Raw genomic sequence first — 23123 nt, 5'->3', positions numbered from 1 at the left:
AAGGCCATAAAAATTGAAATAAAATTAATTGAACTAAACAAAACAAAATCAGTCCACGTGATCACTTGGTGTATTACTGGGAGTAAGTTTGCTAGCCTCAGGTTGTAGAGGAAAGTGAACTGCCCTACACTGACATGCATACCCAGACCATGGAGGCAGTGATGTCTGTTGAGTCATGGAAAAGCAGATAGAAAACAGAACTTAAAAAAAAGTGCAATGATATTCTGTTACTACAAGTGAAGCAACTGTAATAGATTTAGATTGTGTACACTCATAACTGTACATTTATTGACAGCTCAGAAGCCAGCCAAATAGAAAGGCTCCTCATTGAAGCAATGATATGGTGAACTTGAGCATTTATGATTTGTATTTTCAGAGCTTTTTTTTCCCCAATATAGGTGCTGTGAAGTATCTGGAGTGCTCTGCTCTTACCCAGAGAGGTTTGAAAACGGTCTTTGATGAAGCAATTCGAGCCGTGCTGTGCCCACCACCCGTGAAAAAGCGTAGAAAGAAGTGCACTGTTTTCTAGGAAGAGATCGTGCAAGGAACCATACCTTCATAACAACACAATCTGCTGGTATTTTATCCAAATCGTGGCCCTGTGTGGAATCAGACTGCGGAAGAGAGTGTTCTTCGTGTCGCCTCTCTCTTGAGTTGGAACAGTTAGCCTTGAGAGTTAAGTCCTGAAGTCAGTAATTATTCTGTTAGCGCTGTGTTGGATTTTGTGTGAGGCAATGTGGCTGTCTTCATGAGTGGACTCCATTTTTTTTAAGCTGCAGTATCCCCTCTTTTGGTAGCTTCTATCCAGCTTGAGTCCAGTGATGTTCAAGCTGACACTACCATTGTGGAAACAGTATTTAATGGGTCTTTTCATCTTTGTGAACTTAATTCTTTAATTTTAATTTGTTACATAACTGACTCACAACTTGAGCAACATCAGATTCTGCTATTTGCTGCCCCTGCTGTTCCTCTTTATTTACCATTTCACTGACTGAAAGTGAACTCTGAGGACTGAACAATAGCTGTTCATGCCCTATTCTATTTAACTGTCTTTTTTAAGTCCACTGTGTTGCTGGCTAGTATCAGTTGTTAGTGCTCATTGGTCCATATTGCCAGTTATTGAAGTCAAGACATGCAACCATTTGCAATTTTCTTAAATCGACTATTTTGAATAAAGATATACATTCAACAGGTTTTTCCCTTTATCTTAAGTACAGTACATGGAAGTACATTAAGATTGTTGTCTAGAATGGACTTTTTTTTTGCATGGACTTGATTGTAACCATGTTTTGTTGCGGAAAATCAAAATGAGGGGTACTGCAGTGTTAATTATTGTAGAGATACTTTTTGACCTTTCTGTAAGCAGCTAGATAATATGGGATCAGAGTGCAGCATGGGCAAAAGTGCAAATTTAAAGGGGAGGGGGGGGAAGGCTTGTGTATGTGAAAGACTTGTGTAAAAAGGCTTTCTGCTGGTTATGTAAAGTCAGTGTTTAACTGTTGTATTCATTAACTTTATTACAACACTAGCAGACTTGTGTTTTGATAAAATAATTGATCAGGGTTTCTCCTTCATTCTAAATATTACAAGTAAATTGTAGAAATTGCCAGATGCAGTGTCCAACTAGCGATGCAGCATTTGCTTGTTCCGGCTGGTACTAACAAAAAAAGTTTTGCCAATTTGGCATCTTCATTTATAGCACTGGCCTGCATGATTTGAGTCCCAATATTTTATTCTAATCGACATCCTAGCCTTAACCCTGGGAGAGAGTTGACTCTTCTGGTAATTTCACTGTTTAGTTTTGTTCTGTTGTTTGTGATTTCTTAAATGCATTCGTACAAGTTTTTGAGAGGATTTCTAACTTGGCACATTCTCAAGGTGCAACTTCTTGAACCAAATTATGTTTTACGAAATGAATTTCATTAAATATTGTAGTATCCTCATTACCTTAATGTTATTGTTTTCTTTCTTATAAAATGGGTTTAATAGCCCCTCACTTGTGTTTTGACATAGCATGGCATAGGGAGCTGCTTGTTCCCAGCTAAAGAATTAATGTAATAACCCTCACTAGAATATGCTTTCTGCACTGTTTCCAATGAGAGCATTAGAGAGAATCCATTGTGGGATATCCATATGGTTTATAAATCTTTGTAAAGTGCTGTTGACCATGAACTTTACAGGTGTGTTATCACAACACTACTTGGAGCTACTAAATAATTCATGAAGGAGGAGATTCTGTGGTACAACCTGAATTATGTACTATGTGGTAGCCACCAGATGCACTGCAGCAACTTGCCAAGTTTATACTTTATAGCTCAGCAGCAGCTCTCCAGTTCCCTAATCTCTAACACTAAAAGGGACGAGCTGTAGGAACACCTCCCCTCTAAATCACCTACCATTCTCATATGGAAACATATCACCGTTCCTTCATTGTGGGATTTCCTACCTAACATATTATGGATGCACCATCACCACAACTGGAGCGGTTCAAGGAGAAGGCTAACCATCATTTTCTTAGAACAAGTAGTAATGGGGGTGGAGGGAATCTCCTTTATGCTTTCAATAAAATTCACCCCACATTTTGGATCAATTTCCTTTGACATTTTCGAGAGACTGTTGAGGGGAGAGAAAATCACCTTGATGTGTTTGAATTTAAGTAGAATTCATGCAGGCTCCTGTAAAATTACATTACGGGTACAGTAGCAATGTGATTATTATGCTGCTAGCTAGTAATCTCGAGGCCTGGACTAATGCTCCTGCTATATGAGTTTAAACCCCACCAAAGCAACTGGGGAATTTAAATTCAGTTAAGCAAATACATCTGGAATAAAAAGCTAGCTTCAGTAATGGTGACCGTGAAACCATCAGATTGAAGCGAAAACCAATCTGATTCATTAGTGACCTTAGGGAAAGAAATCTGCCATTCTTACCCGATCTGGCTAAATGTGACTTAAGATCCAGAGCAATGTGTTTGACACACTGAAACGGCCTCGCAAGTTATTTGGTTATTTCAAGGAAATTGGGGATGGGCAACAAATGCTGGTCTTACCAGTGATGCAGAAGTGGGGTTGAGGGTGGAAGAAAAAGTCTTGCCCTTATTCCCTATACACATAATTTAGAAATCAAATGCACTAAATTTACACCGTAGATTGCAGTGTGTTAATTGACCCAGCTTATAACATAACCCCATTTTTTTCAGTGCTGAAAATTATGCTTTTGCATATACTCAGCAGGAAAGCCAACTTCCACCCCCCACCCCTCCTTTTCAGTTTTTTTTTGCATTAGTAGTGAGCTTCAATTTTTCACCTTGGAAATGCATGTTTTACCACATCTGTAAGTCATCACATGGGATCAAGCAGGTGATGTGGACTATGTTGCAAAGATGATGTATGGGCGTTTAAGGTTCAAAACAGTTCTAATGAAAATGACAGGACATGAGACCAGATTCAGGGTTTACTAGGCTGCATGGCTGACGCAACAAAATTAAAGCCTGTGGTTTTTTTTCAAACGTTAAAACCATGCTGACCATCAAGTTCACTGTAGGAGTTTTTGTGCCTGTCCATAACAATGGTTAGATGGATGAGGATGCATATGAATCGATAATGTGTGAAATATTTATCCCAGAGGCCTATGTAAAAGAAAATGCAGCTGATTAGTGTTCAGATCCAATATAACCAATGAGCTCAAGAGGTGCAAAGAATTAGCACCCATGTTGCAGTTATACCAGGGTGGCTGACGTCCATAGTTCTACTTTTGGATGTGTACCTCAACAATCCATTCAAGGATCATGTTCATGGTGATTGGAATCAGTGGATGGTTGACAGAAAAAAATCTCCACGGAGTGGAAACGTGCTTGCTATTAGTATACGAAGCGTCATCAGATTGTTTAAAAAAACGCAGAAATTCCAATTCAGTGTGTCGCGGAAATCGGAGTGAACACTCAGACCCAGGAGGTTTGTCTCGGAAGCCTTTATTAATCGTGATATCACGGAGAGCCCAGTAGCATACAAGGTAGCTAGCTGACACTCTGAGGAAACATCAGAGCACACACACGTATTTATAGTAGAAGTTGTACATATCGAAGAGCTTGAAGGTGATAAGACTGTCTAACTTTCAATGATCAATTACATTGAGAATCATTGTCTTTGGCATGCAACACACAATTAGTCTATTCTAAGTTTATGACTATACAGGATATTGGGGGAAGCTCACGTAGTAATAAAAAGTGAGACAGAGAATAGATAACCATGCTTGACCTTATCTTTAGTGCTAGGGAGTGTACACTCTAGAGAACAGATGCCCATTGCTTGATCCTGGGGGCAGACATCCCAGCCCCGTCTCAAGGACTCCAGGAAGCCTGCCCATGACACTCCCCTTTCTCCCCTCCTGCTCAATTAGCTGGCAGCTGCAGGTGTGCCTGCTAGAACAAAAGAGGGAACTGTGCTGTGGTATTCCACTATGGTGCTAACTGTTTAACCCTTAGTTGACCTGTAGATGTATTTTATTCTTCCACAATCCCTCCTTGTTAATCTTTCAGATTAATACCAATGAGGAATAGTATCTTCATCATCATAAGGGGGCTCATAACCATAAGGGAAAGGCCGATCCCTGGCAGGGTAAACCTTTTCTCCCTACCAGTGGGTTTCGCTGGGGCCAGTGCGTGTCAATTGAGGAACAACTGGAGCTCCTCCTAACCCAGTGGTGACTCCATTCATAGCTCCATTAACACACTGGACACAGCAAATTCTCAAAGTAGCACAAGCACAACACCCTATAACACCTATTAAAACTAACCCAATTAAAACATACAGCAGCCAACTTCCCCAACTGGAGAACCACCCCATTACTCTAGCACACCAGGAGTCCTTGGTTTAAAAATGGCTCAATTTTTCCCCAATTTTCTTTATCTCTTGCACTTTATCCATAACATGTTGTCCCAGGTTAGTAATGTTCTCAGAAACATCAGGCACATAAGTGTACCATTCTGAACCTATCATGGCACAAGTGCCACCCTTCTCGGCTAGGAGGAAATCAAGGGCCATTCTATTCTGCAGAGCTGTCAGGCGTAGAGCTATCATTTCAGTAGTGATGGCTGAAACCTGTTCCTGTGTCTCAATCAAAGCATCAGCTGTTGAATTAGCAAACTTTTCAAGTGCAGCTGCCAGGTTAATAACCCCTCGGGAATTACGAGCAGTCCCGTATGAGGGGAAGGCAATCATCCAGAATCGCTCGGCCTCCGAGATGCCACGGCGATGCAGACGCAGATGCGGGTTAAAATCTACTCTACTTATATAATGGAGGTACGGATTCAAATATGCCATGTAGCAGCAACCACTCCAGGTGGGAACGGTAGCGCCTTTCCCTAAAATATCGGCATCTTGATTAAAAAAGGAAGATTAATTGTGGCATCCCAGGCAGCCAGGGATATGCTTGTTCTCCACAAACCCAGTAAGTACCGTTTAGAGGATTTGGAGGATCATAACTACCAGGGCTAATAAGTATGGTATTTTGACAGCTGCTGTTTCCCAGGCTATAGGTACCAGTTGCAAGGGTCGAGCACCAACAGGTGGTGTTTATCGGTTCCGGAGGGGGCCTGATTTTTACCCCATGATTTGTGTAGTTCCACCCCTTAGCAGGGGGCGAGCGACAGAACCACCCTCTAAACATATTGAGTTCTGCATCATCTGACTGGGTATGGAAGTTTGTGAGATCCCTTATTTCTTCCTCAGTTAGGGGTTTTGCCTGATAGGTGCTTGATTCAGCTCCATGGTGGGGAATCTGAGCACATATCCAACAGGCGCCCTGTCCTACTTGTCCAGCATAGGTGCGGCATAAAGACAAAAAAGTGTTGGGGTGGGAATCCCTTAGGTACACTCCATAACAAACGGCAAAAGGATAACATATAGCAAAAAGCAGTATCTGATACATAATGCAAATTAATACACTATTAGTAATGGTTATAAGACTGCTGGACAATGTTTCTTGCAACGAGTGGCGTGGATCCAATCTTCCTTCCCTTTAACCTTCAGGGCCGTTCGAGTTGTCAGCAGTACCAGAAAGGGTCCTTTCCACCTAGGAGAAAGAGAGTCTTTGTTTAGATTTTTTACATACACTTGATCACCTGTCTGGAAGGCGCGTATAGGAGTATCTCCTACGGTCACCTGAGCCTGCCTTACCCCCTCATGCAATTCGGCTGCAGTTTTGCATAGTGCTTGGGCGTAAGCCAAGGTCTGCTCATCATTCCATATTAAGGCCAATTTTTCGGCACATACAGGGGGCTGGGCTCCGGTAGTCATAGGACATCCCATAAGAGCTTCATGGGGCATTATTCCAGTGGCTCTATTTTTTCTGTTTCGCATAGCATAAAGCACTACTGGGAGTGCTTCTGGCCACGGGAGTTTATTATCCTGACAAACTTTAGACAGGGCGTTTTTTAATTCCCCATTTACCCTTTCTACCATCCCTGAGGACTGTGGCTGGTAGGGAATAGGCAATTTCCACTGAAACCCCATAACCTGCACTAAATCTTTTTCTATCTTTCCGGTAAAGTGAGTTCCTCGGTCACTATTTATTCCCATAGGTATTCCGTATCTAGGTATTATTTCTTTCCACAATATTTTCACTACCATTCGAGCATCATCTTTTCGTGTGGGGTAAGCTTCTACCCATCGGGTGAACATGTCTACTATCACTAACATATACTTATATCCCAAGGCCGGGGGCATATGTACAAAATCAATTTGTAAATTTTCGAAGGGTATCTTGGGTATCGGGAGGTGATCATACTTGGCTGCTGGCCCTTTGTTATTCTGCTGGCAAAGCAAACAAGAGCGAGTGATTTTTTGTATGGTTGGGGTTATGCCCAGTGCAAACCATTGTTGGTTAATCGCATGTTGCATCCCTCCTTTGCCCATGTGTGCCTGTGCATGCACTAGGCGGCACAGGGGCAAAAACAGACTTCGGGGACATACCAGTCGGCCATCCGAATGAAACCAAAACCCGTCTTTATAATAGCATTGTGCCCGCTCCCATGACCGTTTTTCCTGCATGGTACAGTTTTGTTGAGCTTCCTGTAGTTCGACAGACCCTAGAGCAGGCAGGGGAGGGCGATTTGGGACACGGATTGCTTGTAAAAGAGGTGTTTGCGCAGCTGCTACCTCTTTGGCTGCCTGGTCAGCGCGGGCATTCCCTCTAGAGACATCATCAGTCAGTTTAGTATGTGCTTCGCATTCGATGACTGCCAAACGTTTAGGCAATTGAATCGCTTCTAGGAGGTTCAGCACAAGTTGGGAATGTTTAATGGACCGGCCTGCTAACGTGATGAAACCCCGGTTTTTCCATATTTGGCCGAAATCATGAACAACGCCAAAGGCATATCGGGAATCGGTGTAAATATTGGCCGCTCGATCTGTAGCCAGGATACAAGCTCTGGTTAGGGCAAACAGTTCTGCTGCCTGTGCTGAAGTGCCAGGGGGTAGTGCGTAAGCTTCCATGATGTGGTGTTGGCTCACAACAGCGTAACCGGCGAGGAGCAAATAGTCTCTAGGTCGATGAGAGGAGCCGTCGGTGTAAAAAGTAACGTCTGGGTCCTGAAGAGGATCCATCTGCAAATCCATTCTAGGAGAAGTGGATTGCTTGACCATGGCAACACAGTCATGCTCCACCTCTTCAGGGGACTCGGGAACAAAAGTGGCGGGGTTAACGGCCGGCGATCGGCAATAGGTGTAGTTGGGATGCGATAATAAAATAACTTCATACCCCGTTCGTCGTGAGGCAGTAAAATGTTGTGTAGCAGCAGAATTTAGTAGCAGCATGACGGCATGGGGCACTCGTACCTGACAAGGGTGATCGAGGACTAACGGCAATGACTTTTCAACCATTGTAGCCGCGGCGGCAACAGCACGGAGACACGCAGGCATCCCCATCACCACAGTGGGAAGAGCCGTAGAATAATAAGCGGTCGGTCGCCTACCTCCATTATGGTCTTGAGTAAGAACTCCGGTGGCGAATCCCTTCTTTTCGCAAACGTGTAGCTGAAAGGGACGCTCATAGTTGGGTAACCCCAGAGCCGGGGCCGTGGTCACAGCTGCTTTGAGAGCTTTAAACGCTGCCTCCTGTTTTGAGGTCCATTGGACAATCGCAGGTGCTTCCTTCATCGTAGCTGCATGGAGGACAGCATCATGTAGACGGTAATCGGGAATCCACTGTCTGCAATAGCCCACTATACCTAGGAAGGAAAGAATCCCTTTCTTTGTTTTAGGGGCAGGTATCCACAGGATAGCTTGTACTCGTTCGGGTCCGATCTGCCGAGTCCCTGTTTTTAAAGTGAATCCCAGGTACTGTACTAATGGCTGGCAGAACTGCAGTTTACTTCTAGATACTCTATGGCCTCTCGTTGTTAGAAATCGAAGTAAAGTTACTAAGTCTTTCACACAGTCTGTCAGTGTGGGTGAGGCCACTAAAAGATCATCGGCATACTGTATTAGTGTGGAGTTCCCATTTAAATAACATTCGTCCAAGTCCCGCTTTACTGCAGCAGCGTATACAGCAGGACTTTCAGTGTATCCCTGGGGAAGCCTCGTCCAGGTATATTGTTGCCCTTTATAGGTAAAAGCGAACAAATACTGACTGTTGGGATGGAGGGGGATAGAAAAGAAAGTGGAGCATAGGTCTATCACGGTATAAGCCACGGCGGTAGTTGGGATGGAGGACAGGATTACATTCACATCGGGTACTACCGGTGCTATGGGGACCACAATGCTATTTACGGCTCGTAAGTCCTGTACAAAACGCCATTCGTTTGGCCGTCCAATTTTAGGTATCGGTAATATGGGTGTGTTACAGGGGCTAACGGTGGGCTTAAGGACCCCTTGTTGGAGCAGGGCGTTGATGACTGGGGCTATGCCTGTCTCAGCGTCAGGGGTTAATCGGTACTGCCGAACACAGGGCAGGACAGCATTCTGTCACAGCACGACACCGTGATCTGGGGGGGGGGGAAGCACTCGGCCGACATGATTTTTATGCCATGCCCACAGGGCTCCCTCGACTCCGTCTAACGCACAGGGACCGACAAAGCCAGGTTGCTTGGGGGCGCTGTTGTCGCTGGAATTTGGCTGGGGGGTGGGGGTCGATTATTTTACAGGAGACCCCAGAAATCCCCGGGAGATAGATCCTACCCTCAACAGGTCCGAACCATTCAAGTGATCCCATGCACTCAGAGGTAGGGGTCTGTTGAAGTCTTTGGGTCATGGGACCCATATGGTGTGACCGAAAGGGGGGTCGAATAGCTAGGGTCAGATGGGGCACAGACTCAGAGTCTGCTTGAAACAGAGGCTGCTGCTCCGTGGTCAAGTGTACCGGTACGCCCAAGCCCGCCTCGCCAAAGTAAAGGTAGGGATCAGGGCAGATGGGAGTCACGGTTCCTATGAGAGTGCTGACCCTTTGATGATATTCGGGGTTATCTTTCACTGTATACCGTGCGGTACAATGGAGGCGAGAGTAATTTAGCACTACCTGTAACAAGCTTTTTAGGGTTTTAACAGGCGGCGCGCTAGGTAATTTATCCAGTTCCTGCCACAATCGGCCCATCCCTGCCATGTAAGGATTATCTTCAAGTTGCCAGCAGTATAAGATCGGTTCAGACATAACCTCAGGGGCGTCCCCGGGGGCAAGGAGCAGGGACGTTAACTGGTGAGTTGGGGATGTGGGCACTTCCATGTACATGTGCAGTAAATAGTGGCCCCTAATTTGCACAGAGTTTGGCGTCCCAGCAAGGGCAAAGGAGTGGTTTTCGAAACTATCAGTGTCTCCTCCACACGGTTGTCTTCCAGTGACAAGGCAACTCGCTTGGATAGAGGCTCTGACAGGGGAACGCCTGCCACTCCTACGGTTACCACCCTTTTTTGACTAAGGGGTAATCCCAGGGAGGGAGGTACAGAGGAAAGGGTAGCGCCAGTGTCCACCAAGGCTCGTCAATGTGTGTCTCCTATTCTAAGGGTTACCATAGGTTGCGCTTCAGAGTCTTAGGAAAGTGATATGACTGCTCCCTGTACCATAGCCTCCCCTGGGCCCCGCTAATCTTGAGGAAAAGGGTTATTGTAAGTGAAGGAGGGAATCGCCTCAGTCTGCTGGCCATAGGACACAACAGGTTCCCTAGGGGGACCCGATTGACATTCTCTAGCCCAGTGCCCCCCTTTTCCACATTTGTGACAGGTGTCAAGGGATTTATCTCTTCTCTGGCCTCTTGCTTGTCCCTTACGTTTATCCTGACTTTGACGATAAAATTGGGTCTTTTGTTGTTTGGGGCCCTCTTGGGCATTAACGATTAGTCCTTCTCGGTCCATATTAACCAAAGCAGTGGTTATTTCAGACCATTTCAAAGTTTGCCATTTTAGGTTTCGCATCTTAAAGGCCTGGACTTGTTGGGGCCCCATACAGTTCATCTGCTGCCCGTGTGACATACCAGACTCCCTGGGGGGAGTAGATCGGCATTCCCTTGCCCAGTGCCCTTTCTTCCCGCATTTACGGCAGATGTCTTGGGATTTGTCCCGTCTCGGACCCTTAGCCTGCCCCTTACGTCTGCCCTGTTCCTGACGATAGGTTTGGGTCTTTTGTTGTCTGGGGCCCTCCCGGGGGCTGACGAGCAGTCCCTCACGGTCCATATTGACCAAAGTAGTGGTAATTTCGGACCAGCGCATAGTTTGCCAATTCAGATTTCGCATCTTAAAGGCCTGGGCTTGTTGGGGCAGCATACAGTTCATCAGCGTCTGAATAGCCAAAGGCCCGTTGCCCTCCAAGGGAACACCTGCATGCTCTTCCCAGGTATTACGGAATCTGGCGATAAAATCAGGGGCGCCCTCATCTTTCCTTTGCAAACACCGAGTTACTTCCCCCAGGTCCCCATGTCTCTGTGCTGCCCCCATAATTGCAATACGTCCCCTCCCTCGTAACCAATGCTCTAAACTTTCATTGCCAGTTTCCGCTTGTTCATCATCTTTTCGCCAATCCCCATTTTCCCCAGGCGGCACCTGAATGGTATCCCTCAGCGTGGCCCAGGAGCTCCCATAAACAAATTTTAACAAGGCTTGCAAGTCGCCCGGAAGGGGTCGATAAATTGCACACATTTGCTCCAACCAATTGAGGAAGGCTGCAGGACGCTTAATGGGGTTGGGCGCCTCGGCTACCATGGCGCGAGCCTCAGCTGGGGTCCATGGTTTAAGTACGGCCGTTTCTCCAATCATTGTTTCAGGGGCCTGAAGTGCATGAGAGGCGGAGTCGACTGTTACCTTTTTAGAGCGACTTCGCGTGGTGGCTCCACTTTGCCGCGTCGCTTCCTTACTTCCGCCATCAGATTCCGACTCCCTGGATCGGAAAGGGTGATCGCGCTGTCCGTCAGTCGGGACGGGATTTGATGGTCCCGGACCCGCTTCTGCCTCTGCTCCAGCTCCCGCACCTGGTCTCGCCACTCTATTAGACTGTCTCCAAGTCGCTACCATCTCTATTAGTTCATCTGTCAGGGTATCAGGGAGGGGAGGCCGACAAGGGCTGACAGAAGTGGGCGACATGAGTCTAGGGGACTGGGAATAAGGCCCCTGTAGACCGGGGTTAATGGGATAAGGCGGAGGGGCAAAGGGGTTTTCATTATCAGGAGCCAAACCCTCCCGTTTATTCTTTTGATTGGGGGGTTGATGTCGCTTGGCCACTTCCATCCATTTTTCAAAACAACCCAGCATATAGTCGAAATCCCAGTTGGGATCTCCCGCCCCATTAGCTACCCCATCCCACCAGGCCTGGATAAGAGGTATTTTAAAACTTCCCCCATACGGCCATTCTCCCCGCGTCCACCCGTACAGGTCGCTGCTAAAAGGCACCGCATACCGATCATCGCCCGTTTCTCGTATTATAACGTCGGCTGGCGGCCCCGGGGGGACCAGCGGATCTCCTACCTGCTGACGAGCTTTGGTTACCATTATCCTTCGTTTTTCCGTTTTCTTACCCATCTGTAAGGGTCCTGCTTTCAGTTCCGGTTTTGGTTTTGTCTTAGTACTTTGAGAGGCAGGGGGAGTGGCAGAGCCCGCTCTGCTGCTGAGACCTCCCATTTATCTGAAAAGGAAACACAGTTAGCAGCGCGGCGCGTTTCCTACCCTATGCGCTCACCGGTGTTTAAGAGTTCCTTGACAAGTCCTCCGATTCTTTGGGTCACTTAAGTCTCTTTGGTCGGTAGCTACCCTTTTACTCGCAGTCCCTTCTCAGCTGGGACGCTGATTCACTGCAATCCCCTTTTCAGCTAGGATGCAGTTCGCACTCTCCCTAACTTGGGAGAGGTATTCCTCCCTTTTTTCCGCGAGGGTTCTTTTTTAGAGATCCGACGGCCCAGGATTTCAATCACCTCTCTAACTTAAGAGGTTACTGGACTTCAGTCGGATCCCATCCTCGTCGCCAATTTGTCACGGAAATTGGAGTGAACACTCAGACCCAGGAGGTTTGTCTCGGAAGCCTTTATTAATCGTGATATCACGGAGAGCCCAGTAGCATACAAGGTAGCTAGCTGACACTCTGAGGAAACATCAGAGCACACACACGTATTTATAGTAGAAGTTGAACATATCAAAGAGCTTGAAGGTGATAAGACTGTCTAACTTTCAATGATCAATTACATTGAGAATCATTGTCTTTGGCATGCAACACACAATTAGTCTATTCTAAGTTTATGACTATACAGGATATTGGGGGAAGCTCACGTAGTAATAAAAAGTGAGACAGAGAATAGATAACCATGCTTGACCTTATCTTTAGTGCTAGGGAGTGTACACTCTAGAGAACAGATGCCCATTGCTTGATCCTGGGGGCAGACATCCCAGCCCCGTCTCAAGGACTCCAGGAAGCCTGCCCATGACACTCCCCTTTCTCCCCTCCTGCTCAATTAGCTGGCAGCTGCAGGTGTACCTGCTAGAACAAAAGAGGGAACTGTGCTGTGGTATTCCACTATGGTGCTCACTGTTTAACCCTTAGTTGACCTGTAGATGTATTTTATTCTTCCACACAGTGGATGGAAAGGTTGATGATCTGTTATGGAGAGATGATTCTGAAAGGGAAAGCACAAAATCTGATCCAGAGTAGGATCCTTACAATGAAACCATAGGCAAAGTGACTCAGAATGAACTCGATTAACTCTTTGCTTTGTACTACCAAGTGACAAATTTTGTCATCAGCATCCAGAACTAGAGTATTGCTGAAAAAGCGAGATATGTTGTCGAAGCTTTTCATCTTGCACTCATCAGGACAGATTCGCAAGAATACTAAATCTCAAAGGGAACAACAATTTATATTGCATGAGAAGAGGTGCTGATTGGTTAGCAAGTGGACCCTGGTACCATCTGTCCACCGGTGTATTCGCCATGGCAACACCTCAACCAATCAAGAGTCCACTTGCCAACCATTCAGCAGCCTCTTATAATGCAGTATAGATTTTTCTTATTTTCAGGAATACAATGACTTTGATCTTAAAATTCTTTGTGGTTAAAGGTATTTTTGTACAATTAATTTATTCAATGAACTGTGCCACATTGATCTGAATTACCAGTGTTTTTTCACATTTCAAAATGGTGATCAGCCCCACCAGTGTTTCACATATTTTATATTCGGCTTATAAGCGGACCCCTGTTTTTGGAAGGAATTTTGGAGGCTTCAAAGGTTGATTTATATATGGTGATCTACGATAAAAAAAAAGTAAAGCTTTTCAATGATTATCTGGGCCAGAATTGATAGTTAAATTTTTTTTTAACCAAACAACTATTAAAAAGGATAGGGAAATAAGGAAGAATAGCAATACTAAAAACAGTACTGGAGCATAACGCTTTAGATAGAGAAGTAGTCCAAATGATCGATACCTTTTGAATTCAGTTGAGAAATAGCAAACTATCAATTGCTCAACTGGTAACATTTGGTAGTCTACTGAATAGTGGAAAGGAAATTAAGAATGAAATTTGTAAACAAATGAACCAAGTACTAACAATCAGTGGAAGATTTAAATTAGCTAACAGTAGACTAAGATATTTGATGAAATTGGAGTGTTTTGTTTTGCAGTGTGTTCATGACTGTGTTCTCAATTAATAATTTTAACAAAGAAGAGCTGCTTGACCTGGTTCTGTGTAATGAAGCAAAACAAGTAGGTGACCTAAGAGCCAGGGCGGGGAAGGAGACAGCATTTGGGAAATAGCAATATCAGTAGGCCTAATACAAGGTCAGATTAAGCATGTAAAATGAAAAAGAAACGAGGACAACAGAAATAGGAAAAGCAAACTATAGCCAGATGGGACGGCACCGAGATTGAATGGAAGGAAAAATTGGCGAATGAATGGAAGGAAAAATTGGCAAATAGATTTGTTGATCACAGTGGGAAGTATTTAAATGAGAGTAAAAGCAACACATTCCAAGGGTGAATCGTGCCACAACTTTGGATTCCACAGCTGAATAGGGAAACAGTTAGTGCTTACTGGAGTACAGAATGAATGCTGGGACAAATATAACTAACATATAGGAAATCTACAAAACAAAATTAGATGAGCAGAGAGGGACAGAGAAACTTAAAATCATGGGCAATATAAAGACTTTCTGTAGACACAGCAGTAAGGATCACTCAAGATAGAGGTAAAACTGCTAAGAGATGAAGTAGGCGAGCTTGTAGTGATTGGAAGAAGGACAATTTTTAGACTGGATGTAGAATTGTACCACAAAAATTAGTCACAGTGTTAGAGCTTATCATTCAAAGCAAATTGACATTAAAGAAATTATTCAAGCTTAAAATACATGGACTTAGATACTTCACATTCAAGCATCCTGAGGGAATAAGCAGCAATTGCTCTGACTATAATTTTCCAAATTTCTTTGGATAGGAAAATTGCAGTAAATGCCTAGAATGTGGAAAGAGGAGACTGATAAGCCAGGAAATTATATTGCAGTTAGTCTTCAATAGTTGATAAACGATTGCACTTATTACACAGGGTAAAATTACATACCTGTTGGCAAAGCATGAGCTAACTAATGAGAACTAGTCAGCTTCGATTTCTGTAGGAGACTTTTGAATAAATGAGAATTGGTAACCAAAATGCAGTGAATGTGGCTTCGATGGATTTTTAAAAAGAATTTAAGGTACTGCATTCAATGGCAACAATAATAACTTAGACTTTGTCTCGCATGGGACTGGAGGAACTACTATGGGCAGCAAAATTCAACACCGGCCCTGATCCATCGCAATCACAAAAAGTAATAACTATATTTACATAGCTCCTAATGGATCATTCCCAAGGCACTTCTCGGGAGCATTATAAAACAAGGAATGACACCGAGCCATGTAAGGAGATTAGGTCAGGTGACCAAATAGAATTACCACACGGAATTAAGATGAATGTGACCACATGAATAGGGAGTAGTTGAAGGGCAGAAAACAAAGGTTAGGGTAAAGAAAAGTTTCTCTGGTGTGCCACAGTTTTCTGGTTGGGCAACTCTATCATATACATAAAATAGGGATGTAAATTGAGAGAACAATACTGAAAAGCTGAAGGTGCACACGATTATTGAATACATCAAAGTAGCTTTGTTTTTTTTCTCTTTCAGTTAGTCAATTAATTTTTTTTTTCTTCTGTCTTTAGTTTCATTAGGTAACATTTCTCCCTTGATTTGAGAAGAAAGAGGTTTAAAATGTTTTTGAAATATCTAATTTGAGGAAATTCCAGCAAGCTGACTCTTTTTTTTGTCTATTGCACCGATGTGAGGAGTTCTGAACAGTCATTAAAATATTTGAAAGCTGGCTCTTGTGCTTTTAATCAGGTTGACTTTTTGCTCAATTGTGCCTTTAAGTGAACTACAACAATAACAACCTTCTATTCATATAGCACCTATAGGAACATAAGCAATAGGAGTAAGCCTATAGGAGTAAGCCCCTCGAGCTTGCTCCTCCATTCGATAACAATGGTTGATCTGATTTTTGGCCTGAGCGCCATGCAAGGAAACATCCTCTCAGTATCTACCCTGTTAAGTCCTTCAGAATCTTGTGCATTTTAATGAGCTCGCCAATCAATTTTCTAAGCTCCATCTTTCCTCATAAGACAAACCCCTCATCTCAGGAATCAGCCTAGTGAACCTTCTCTGAACTGCTTCCAGTGCAAGTATATCCCTCCTTAGGTAAGCAGACCAAAATTGTGCACAGTACTCCTAGGTGTGCTCTCACCATTGCTCTGTACAGGTGTAGCAAGACTCCCCTACTTTTATACTCCATCCCTCCTTGCAATAAAGGTCAACATTCCATTTGCCTTCCTAATTTTGCTGTCCCTGATTGCTGACTTTTTGTGATTTGGGTCCCTCTGTACTGTAGCATTCTGCAGTCTTGCCATTTAAAGAATATTCTGCTTTTCTATTCTTCCTGCCAAAGTGGACAACCTTGCGTTTTCCCACATTCTACTCCATCTGCATGATGCATTAATTCTTCGGAATTCAGCCGTCCCTGATCTCTCCCATGAAAGAAAAAAAACCAAAAACAACTTTCCCCATTCCCAACTTTGGACGTCACCACTGAGACATGCAAACAGCAGCAGAGGAACACAATGTCTCAACTTAGTGTGGTCATTGATAAGACCATTCAGCTTTGAAAGAGGAGTGGGTGGGGGCTCTACTGTATGCTCTGGCCAGATCCTGATTAAATGTAGCCTTCCATATCCTACTCAACTCATCGAAAAAGGAACAGATATGGGCATTCCTGTGATAAGGGGCCTAGTTGATTTGGAGGCAACAGAAGGACTGTCACTCAGTGGATTCAGTAACCACTGTAAAGGGCGTCAAAACAGTCTTTAAGTCTTCTCTTTTGATTAACAGTCTACTTTTGTCACCACTGCCTTAACTTATGGATTGCAGCGGTTCAAGAAGGCAGCTCACCACCACCTTCTCGAGGGCAATTAGGGATGGGCAATAAATACTTGCCTACATGCAATTCCAGACCCACAGCAATGTGGTTTACTCTTAACTGTTCACAAACTCTCACTGAAAAATTTCACCATCTCTCCATATTCAAACCTCCCTCAAAAGCATATCTTTTTCAATAAAGCTTTCAGTAATCATTCTCCTGCATGCCCTGAAGCCTCAATCTTCATTTCCATCTCTTTCCCCACCATTACTAAGCACCTCAGGATCTTTTCTTGAGTAATAGTCCCATTTAAACATGATTTATTGTTGAAAGCTCTCATGGATTGAAGTAATTGCCCCCTACATCCAGCCATTTGATAAAGCTGTACCCAATAATCTGCATATGCCAGCTGGAAATAGGAACTGTTTCCAAAAGTCTGACCATTTCATATTTTTTTCTAATGTAAAAGAAATGCTCTAATGAATAGCACATGCCGATTTGCCAAGAGTATTTCTTAAAGTTCACACATTTGTTTATAATACCTGCATATCTCGCAAAATCAATAAGAAGCAATATGTTAAGATGACGTTGCAATAAGTAATTTCTTTTCTGTCACAGGGTCAAGATTCTGTTACGATAAAAATTAGATCTGCCCATTCCTGCATTCATGTGGAATGAACACTCCTAATGCACTAAAAGCTGCTGCGTGTCTACAAAAACATAATCAAAAAGGCTAATAGAAAATTAACCTTTACCTCGAGGGAATTAGAATACAAAAGAAGTGAAGAAGTGATGCTTTAGTTGTACAGAACCGGGATCAAATCCCATTTGCAGTACTGCATTAGGTTTTGGACACAAAACTTCAGGAAAGGTACATCAGCCTTGGAGGGCATACAACAAAGATTCACCAGTACTTGAGATAAATTGAGGCCAACTTGAACCAAATTTGTTTGTACCCCTTCAGATTAGAAGGACAAATTTTAATTTAAACTAATCAAGGTGTTAAAATGAAATGGATCAAATAAGGTACAGACAGAGAAACCATTTCCTCTGGAATGGAATAAAAAACAAAGGGGCATAATCTTAAAATTAGACCTAGGAGTGCTATCAGGAACAAATTATAGTGGAAATCTGGAACACTTTCCCTCTCTCCCCCCCCACCCCCCAACTCCCATCCAAAGGATTGTGGATGCTAGGACAATTAACATTTGGAACGGAGATCAATATGTTATCAGTAAGGACATCAAATGATACAGAACAAAGGCGGGTAAATGGAGGTACCAATCAGGCATGATCTAATTGAATGATGGAGCAGGCTCGAGGAGCTGAATGACCTCAGAAACTAAGAAACTAGGTGGGGTAGGCCATTCAGCCCCTCAAGCCTGCTCCGCCATTCAATATGATCATGGCTGATCCTTTATCTCAACGCCATATTCCCACTTTCCATACCACTTGATGCCCCTAATATCCAAAAATGTATCAATACTCAGTGACCCAACTTCCACAGCCTTCTGTGGTAGAGAATTCCACAGGTTGACCACTGAGTGAAGAAATTTTTCCTCATCCCAGTCCTAAATGGCCTGCCCTGTATCCTGAGACTGTGGCCCCTGGTTCTCGACTCCCCAACAAGGGAAAACATCCTCCCTGCACCTAGTCTGTCTAGCCCTATTAGAATTTTATACGTTTCAATTAGATTCCCCCCTCATTCTTCTAAACTCTAGTGAATACAGGCCCAATCGAACCAAGCTCTCCTCATACGACAGTCCAGCCATCCCCAGTATCAACCTAGTGAACCTTCACTGCACTCCCTCTATGGCAAGTATATCCTTTCTTAGGTAGGGAGACCAAAACTGCATGCAATACTCCAGGTGTGGTCTCACCAAGGCCCTGTATAACTGCAGTAAGACATCCCTACTTCTGAACTCAAACCCTCTTGCAACGAAGGCCAACATACCATTTGCCTTCCTAATTGCTTGCCTATTTATTTTCATTGACTGGTGTACAAGGACACCCAGATCCCTTTGTACATCCACATTTCCCAATATATCACTATTTCACACCAAAGCATATAACTTCACATTTATCCACGTTCTACTGCATCTGCCATGTGTTTGCCCACACATACAACTTGTCTAAATTGCCCTGAAGCCTCCTTGCATCTCCTCACAACCCCACCCAGTTTTGTGATGTCAGCAAACAGCAAATATTGCATTTGGTCCCCTCATTCAAGTCATTTATATATATTATGAACAGCTGGGGCATAAGCACTGATCCCTGCAGTACACCACTGGTCACCGCCTGCCACCCGGAAAAAGACCCATTTATTTCCACGTTGATTCCAGTCTGTCAACCAATTCTCAATCTATGCCCCCAATCCCATGTGCTTTAATTTTGCCAACTAACCTCTTATGGGGGACCTTATCAAAAGCCTTCTTGACATCCAAATACACCACATCCACTGGTTCTCCCTTATCTATTCTACTAGTTTTCTGCCTTTAACTCCATTAATTTCTCTTGCACCATTTTTTTTTTTACTAATACTGATTTTCTTCAATTCCTCCCTCTCACTAGATCGTTGCTTCTCTAACATTTCTGGGAAATTATTTGTGTCCTCTTCTGTGAAGACAGAACCCAAAATATGTGTTCAATTCTTCTGCCATTTCATTGTTCCCCATTATAATCCCCCCCCGTTTCTAAATGTAAGGGACCAACGTTTGTCTTCGCTAATCTTTTTCTCTTCACATAGTTATAAAAGCTTTTACAGTCAGTTTTTATGTTCCATGCAAGTTTGCTCTCATACTCCCCTTGATCAATATTTTTGTCCACTTTTGCTGAATTCTAAACTGCTCCCAATCCTCAGGCTTGCTGCTTTTCCTGGCAATTTTATGTCTCCTCTCTATGGATCTAATACTATTCCTAATTTCTTTTGTAAGCCATGGTTGAGCCACCTTTCCCATTTTATTTTTGCGCCAGACTGGAGTGAATAATTGTAATTCATACATACATTCCTTAAATATTAGCCATTGCCTATCCACTGTCAACCCTTTTAGCAAGGTTCCCCAATTCATCATTGCCAACTCGCACCTCATACCCTCATCATTCCCTTTATTTAGATTCAGGACCCTAGTTTCAGATTCAACTTTTTCACTCTCCATCCTAATGGACAATTCTATCATTTTATGGTCGCTCTTCCCCAAGGGACCCCACACAACAAGATTGTTAATTAATCCTTTCTTATTGCACAATACCCAGTCTAGGGTAGCCTGCTCTCTAGCTGGTTCCAGAAAATCCTCCTTCACAGTATTACCCAGTTCTTGGTTCGTCCAATCTATATGTAGATTAAAGTCATCCATGAATACAGTTATACCATTATATCATGCATCTCTAATTTCCTGCTTAAATGTCTAACCTTACATCTCCATTACTGTTTGGGGCCTATAGACAACCCCCACCACTTGGTGTTTCTTATCTCCACCCAAACAGATTCCGCATCATGATTTTCTGAGCCTATCCTTCCTCATTATTGCGTTGATTTCCTCCTTTACTAACAATGCTACCCCATCTCCTTTCCCTATTTGTCTGTCATTCCTAAATATTGACTACCCCTGGATGTTCAGTTCCCATCCTTGGTCACTCTGCAGCCATGTCTCCATAATTGCAATTATATCGTAACCATTTATATCTACTTGCACTGTTAATCCATCTACCTTATTGTGAATGCTTCACGCATTAAGATACAATGCCTTTAGACTTGTCTTTTTAACTTCGTTAGTCATCTTAGCTTTATTTTGCCCTGTGACCCCATTTGTTTTTCACCCTTGTTTTTTCTGCCTTTCATTTGTGCTTCTTACTTTTCTGTCTTTTGCTTCTATTCTTGTTTCCCCCTCCTCTGTCTCCCTGCTTAGGTCCCAAATATTGATTTTTCAGGATAATGACATTCAGGATGGTATATTATCATAGATTGGTTGCAGCAAAGGAGGAGGCCATTCAAGTCATCAGGTCCATAACAGCTCTCAGCAAGAGCAACACCTAATCCCACTCCCATATACCTGCATAATTTCTCAACCAATTCCCTTTTGAAGTTCCCAATTGAATCTGCCTCCACAACACTCTTTAGGTAGTGCATCCTAACAATGAACTGCATAAAAGTTTTTCCTCATAATTCGCCAGTGCTTCTTTTGTCAATCACTTTAAATTGGTGCCCTCTGGTTTTCGATCCACCAACAGTTTCTCTCTCTACTCTGCCCAGATCCCATGATTTTGAACACTGCTATCAAATCTCCTCTTCTCCAAGGCGAACAGACCCAGCTTCACCAATCTCTGCACTTAACTGAAGTTCTTCATCCCCGGAGCCATTTGATTAGTTTTTTTATACTAATGTAAATCTAATTCACAGCTGTAAACAAGTCTGAAAAAGAAAAACCTTCAACGTTCTTAGCAAACTACTAAACTTGCAGGTCAAGGAATACTGCTGTATGTAGATTGATAGGACTTGATATTTAGGTTTCTTTATGTTGCAGTAGTAAAAATATGTTTTTTGTTTTGAGGGCTCAGATTTTCTCGAGGGCTACTTTTTGATTTTTAGGGACTACATTTTGGTTTTCAGGGGTTCCTTAGATCTAAATTAAATTAGAAACCAAACTGATCTCAAAGCAGGAATTTGCAAATTCTTGCTATGTCTCCATTAAAGGATATTAAAGAAGTGAGAGATTTGGTGCTGGGCAGGTGGCTAAGAATCCAACAACAATTAAACAGTTTTCCTTACTTCACCAATGTCACAATCCACCAGCCACATCATCTCCTTCTCCAGTGGCTGATATCAAAGCAAAAATCAAGACCTGGGATTTCAGGCTCTTCTGGATGAACTGGATTCTCAACATTTTCTAAGAATCAAATTTTCTCTCTAAGAAAACACATGCATGACAGCCAAAAAAACCTTGACGGCAGACACTTTCATAGCAGAAATATTTAAAGAAAAATCTAAGGGGGACGGAAAAAAATTGGGTTTACCCCCACCATATTCCATCCCTGATCTCTTTACTCCTAAAATAATTTATTGAGCAAATATAGAAGAGGAAGAAAGCCATTGGAAAGTATTTAACTTTTGTTTTTGATTACACAACAATAAAGTTGTAAACCTGAAAGTCAGTTCCAGGAGGGTTTTAAAAGGGAAAACAAATATTATTTTTAAAAGAGAGTTGGAAAACCATATAGAAAAATAAGATCAGCTAGAAGTGTGAAAGTTGCCTGACATCCACATCCTCTCTCTCAGATGCACTCATTCACAGACACAGCCAGAGTCGCTTTACCTGCACCAGGTCCACCGCCATCTAGGTCTCCGTCTCTCCTATGCTGGCTGCTCCAGCTCCTCCGATCACAGGTTCCCTCCCTCTACTCCACCATCCCCACCCGCTGCTCCCCCAAACACAACCATGCATGGTTTTCCCACTCTCAACAAAACACCTGCGATTGTTCAGCCCCAAACCATGGAGGGGCCATCATATAAGGTAATAATTACCAGGGTGACCGTTCTTGAATTTTTCTCCGTCTTTCCTTCTTCACAGGCTACGTGTGATGTTTCAAGCGTGAATTTGCTCACTCCTCCCACCCTGCAATGTATTTTGAACCCTGTTATAATGACAGGGCAACAGCACTAAACTCTCAAAACAGATTTAACCGATGCTAGGAAATCAAATTTAGAAATGTATTGAATAAAGGATTATCAATATGTATGGACAAAACCTCAGGTCCAGCTACTTTATGTGCCATTATTTCCTTTAGATTCTTTGTTGGCATTATTTTGCCTAATTGTACAGTAAGATGCACAGCAACATGTATCCTAAATCAACTAAGATTATTACGTTGAGATTTAGAGTGTTTAATATTTTAGTATTGGTTTTGAGAAACAGGTCCATTTCTAACTTCTGATGCAGTTCTCTAAGTTTACACTGCCACCTGGTGACTTCCTAAGTAAAGCCACTGAGACCAATGGCATTGCTTAACAATCAATCTCTCACTCCAGCTGGAATATAGCTGTCACAATTAGAATATCCACAGGAGATAGCAAGCACAACCATGCATTTGTGTCAGCTGTGGCTCAGTTGGTAATACATATGTTTCTTAATCAGAAGATTGTGAGGTTAAGTCCCATTTCATCACTAAGTAAGGCTGACACTCCAGTGCATTACTGAGGGAGTTCTGTCCTGTCAGCGCTGCTGTTTTTCAG

General features: G+C 43.3%; 1 protein-coding gene across 2 annotated transcripts in view; it reads left to right on the top strand.

The window, feature by feature from the left end:
• rac3a (Rac family small GTPase 3a) overlaps positions 1-1946 on the top strand; it is a 46502-nt gene extending 44556 nt beyond the window's left edge. For both annotated transcript variants that reach the window (XM_078570992.1, XM_078570991.1), the window contains exon 6: positions 399-1946. In XM_078570992.1, the coding sequence (XP_078427118.1) occupies positions 399-529 (131 nt within the window). In that variant the 3' untranslated portion in view covers positions 530-1946. The remainder of the gene's footprint in view (positions 1-398) is intronic.
• The last annotated feature ends 21177 nt before the right edge of the window (positions 1947-23123 follow it).

Source organism: Cetorhinus maximus, chromosome 24 (assembly GCF_964194155.1).
Source record: "Cetorhinus maximus chromosome 24, sCetMax3.hap1.1, whole genome shotgun sequence".
In the NCBI taxonomy this organism is placed as follows: domain Eukaryota; kingdom Metazoa; phylum Chordata; class Chondrichthyes; order Lamniformes; family Cetorhinidae; genus Cetorhinus; species Cetorhinus maximus.
This window is presented reverse-complemented; position numbering and strand designations above follow the sequence as displayed.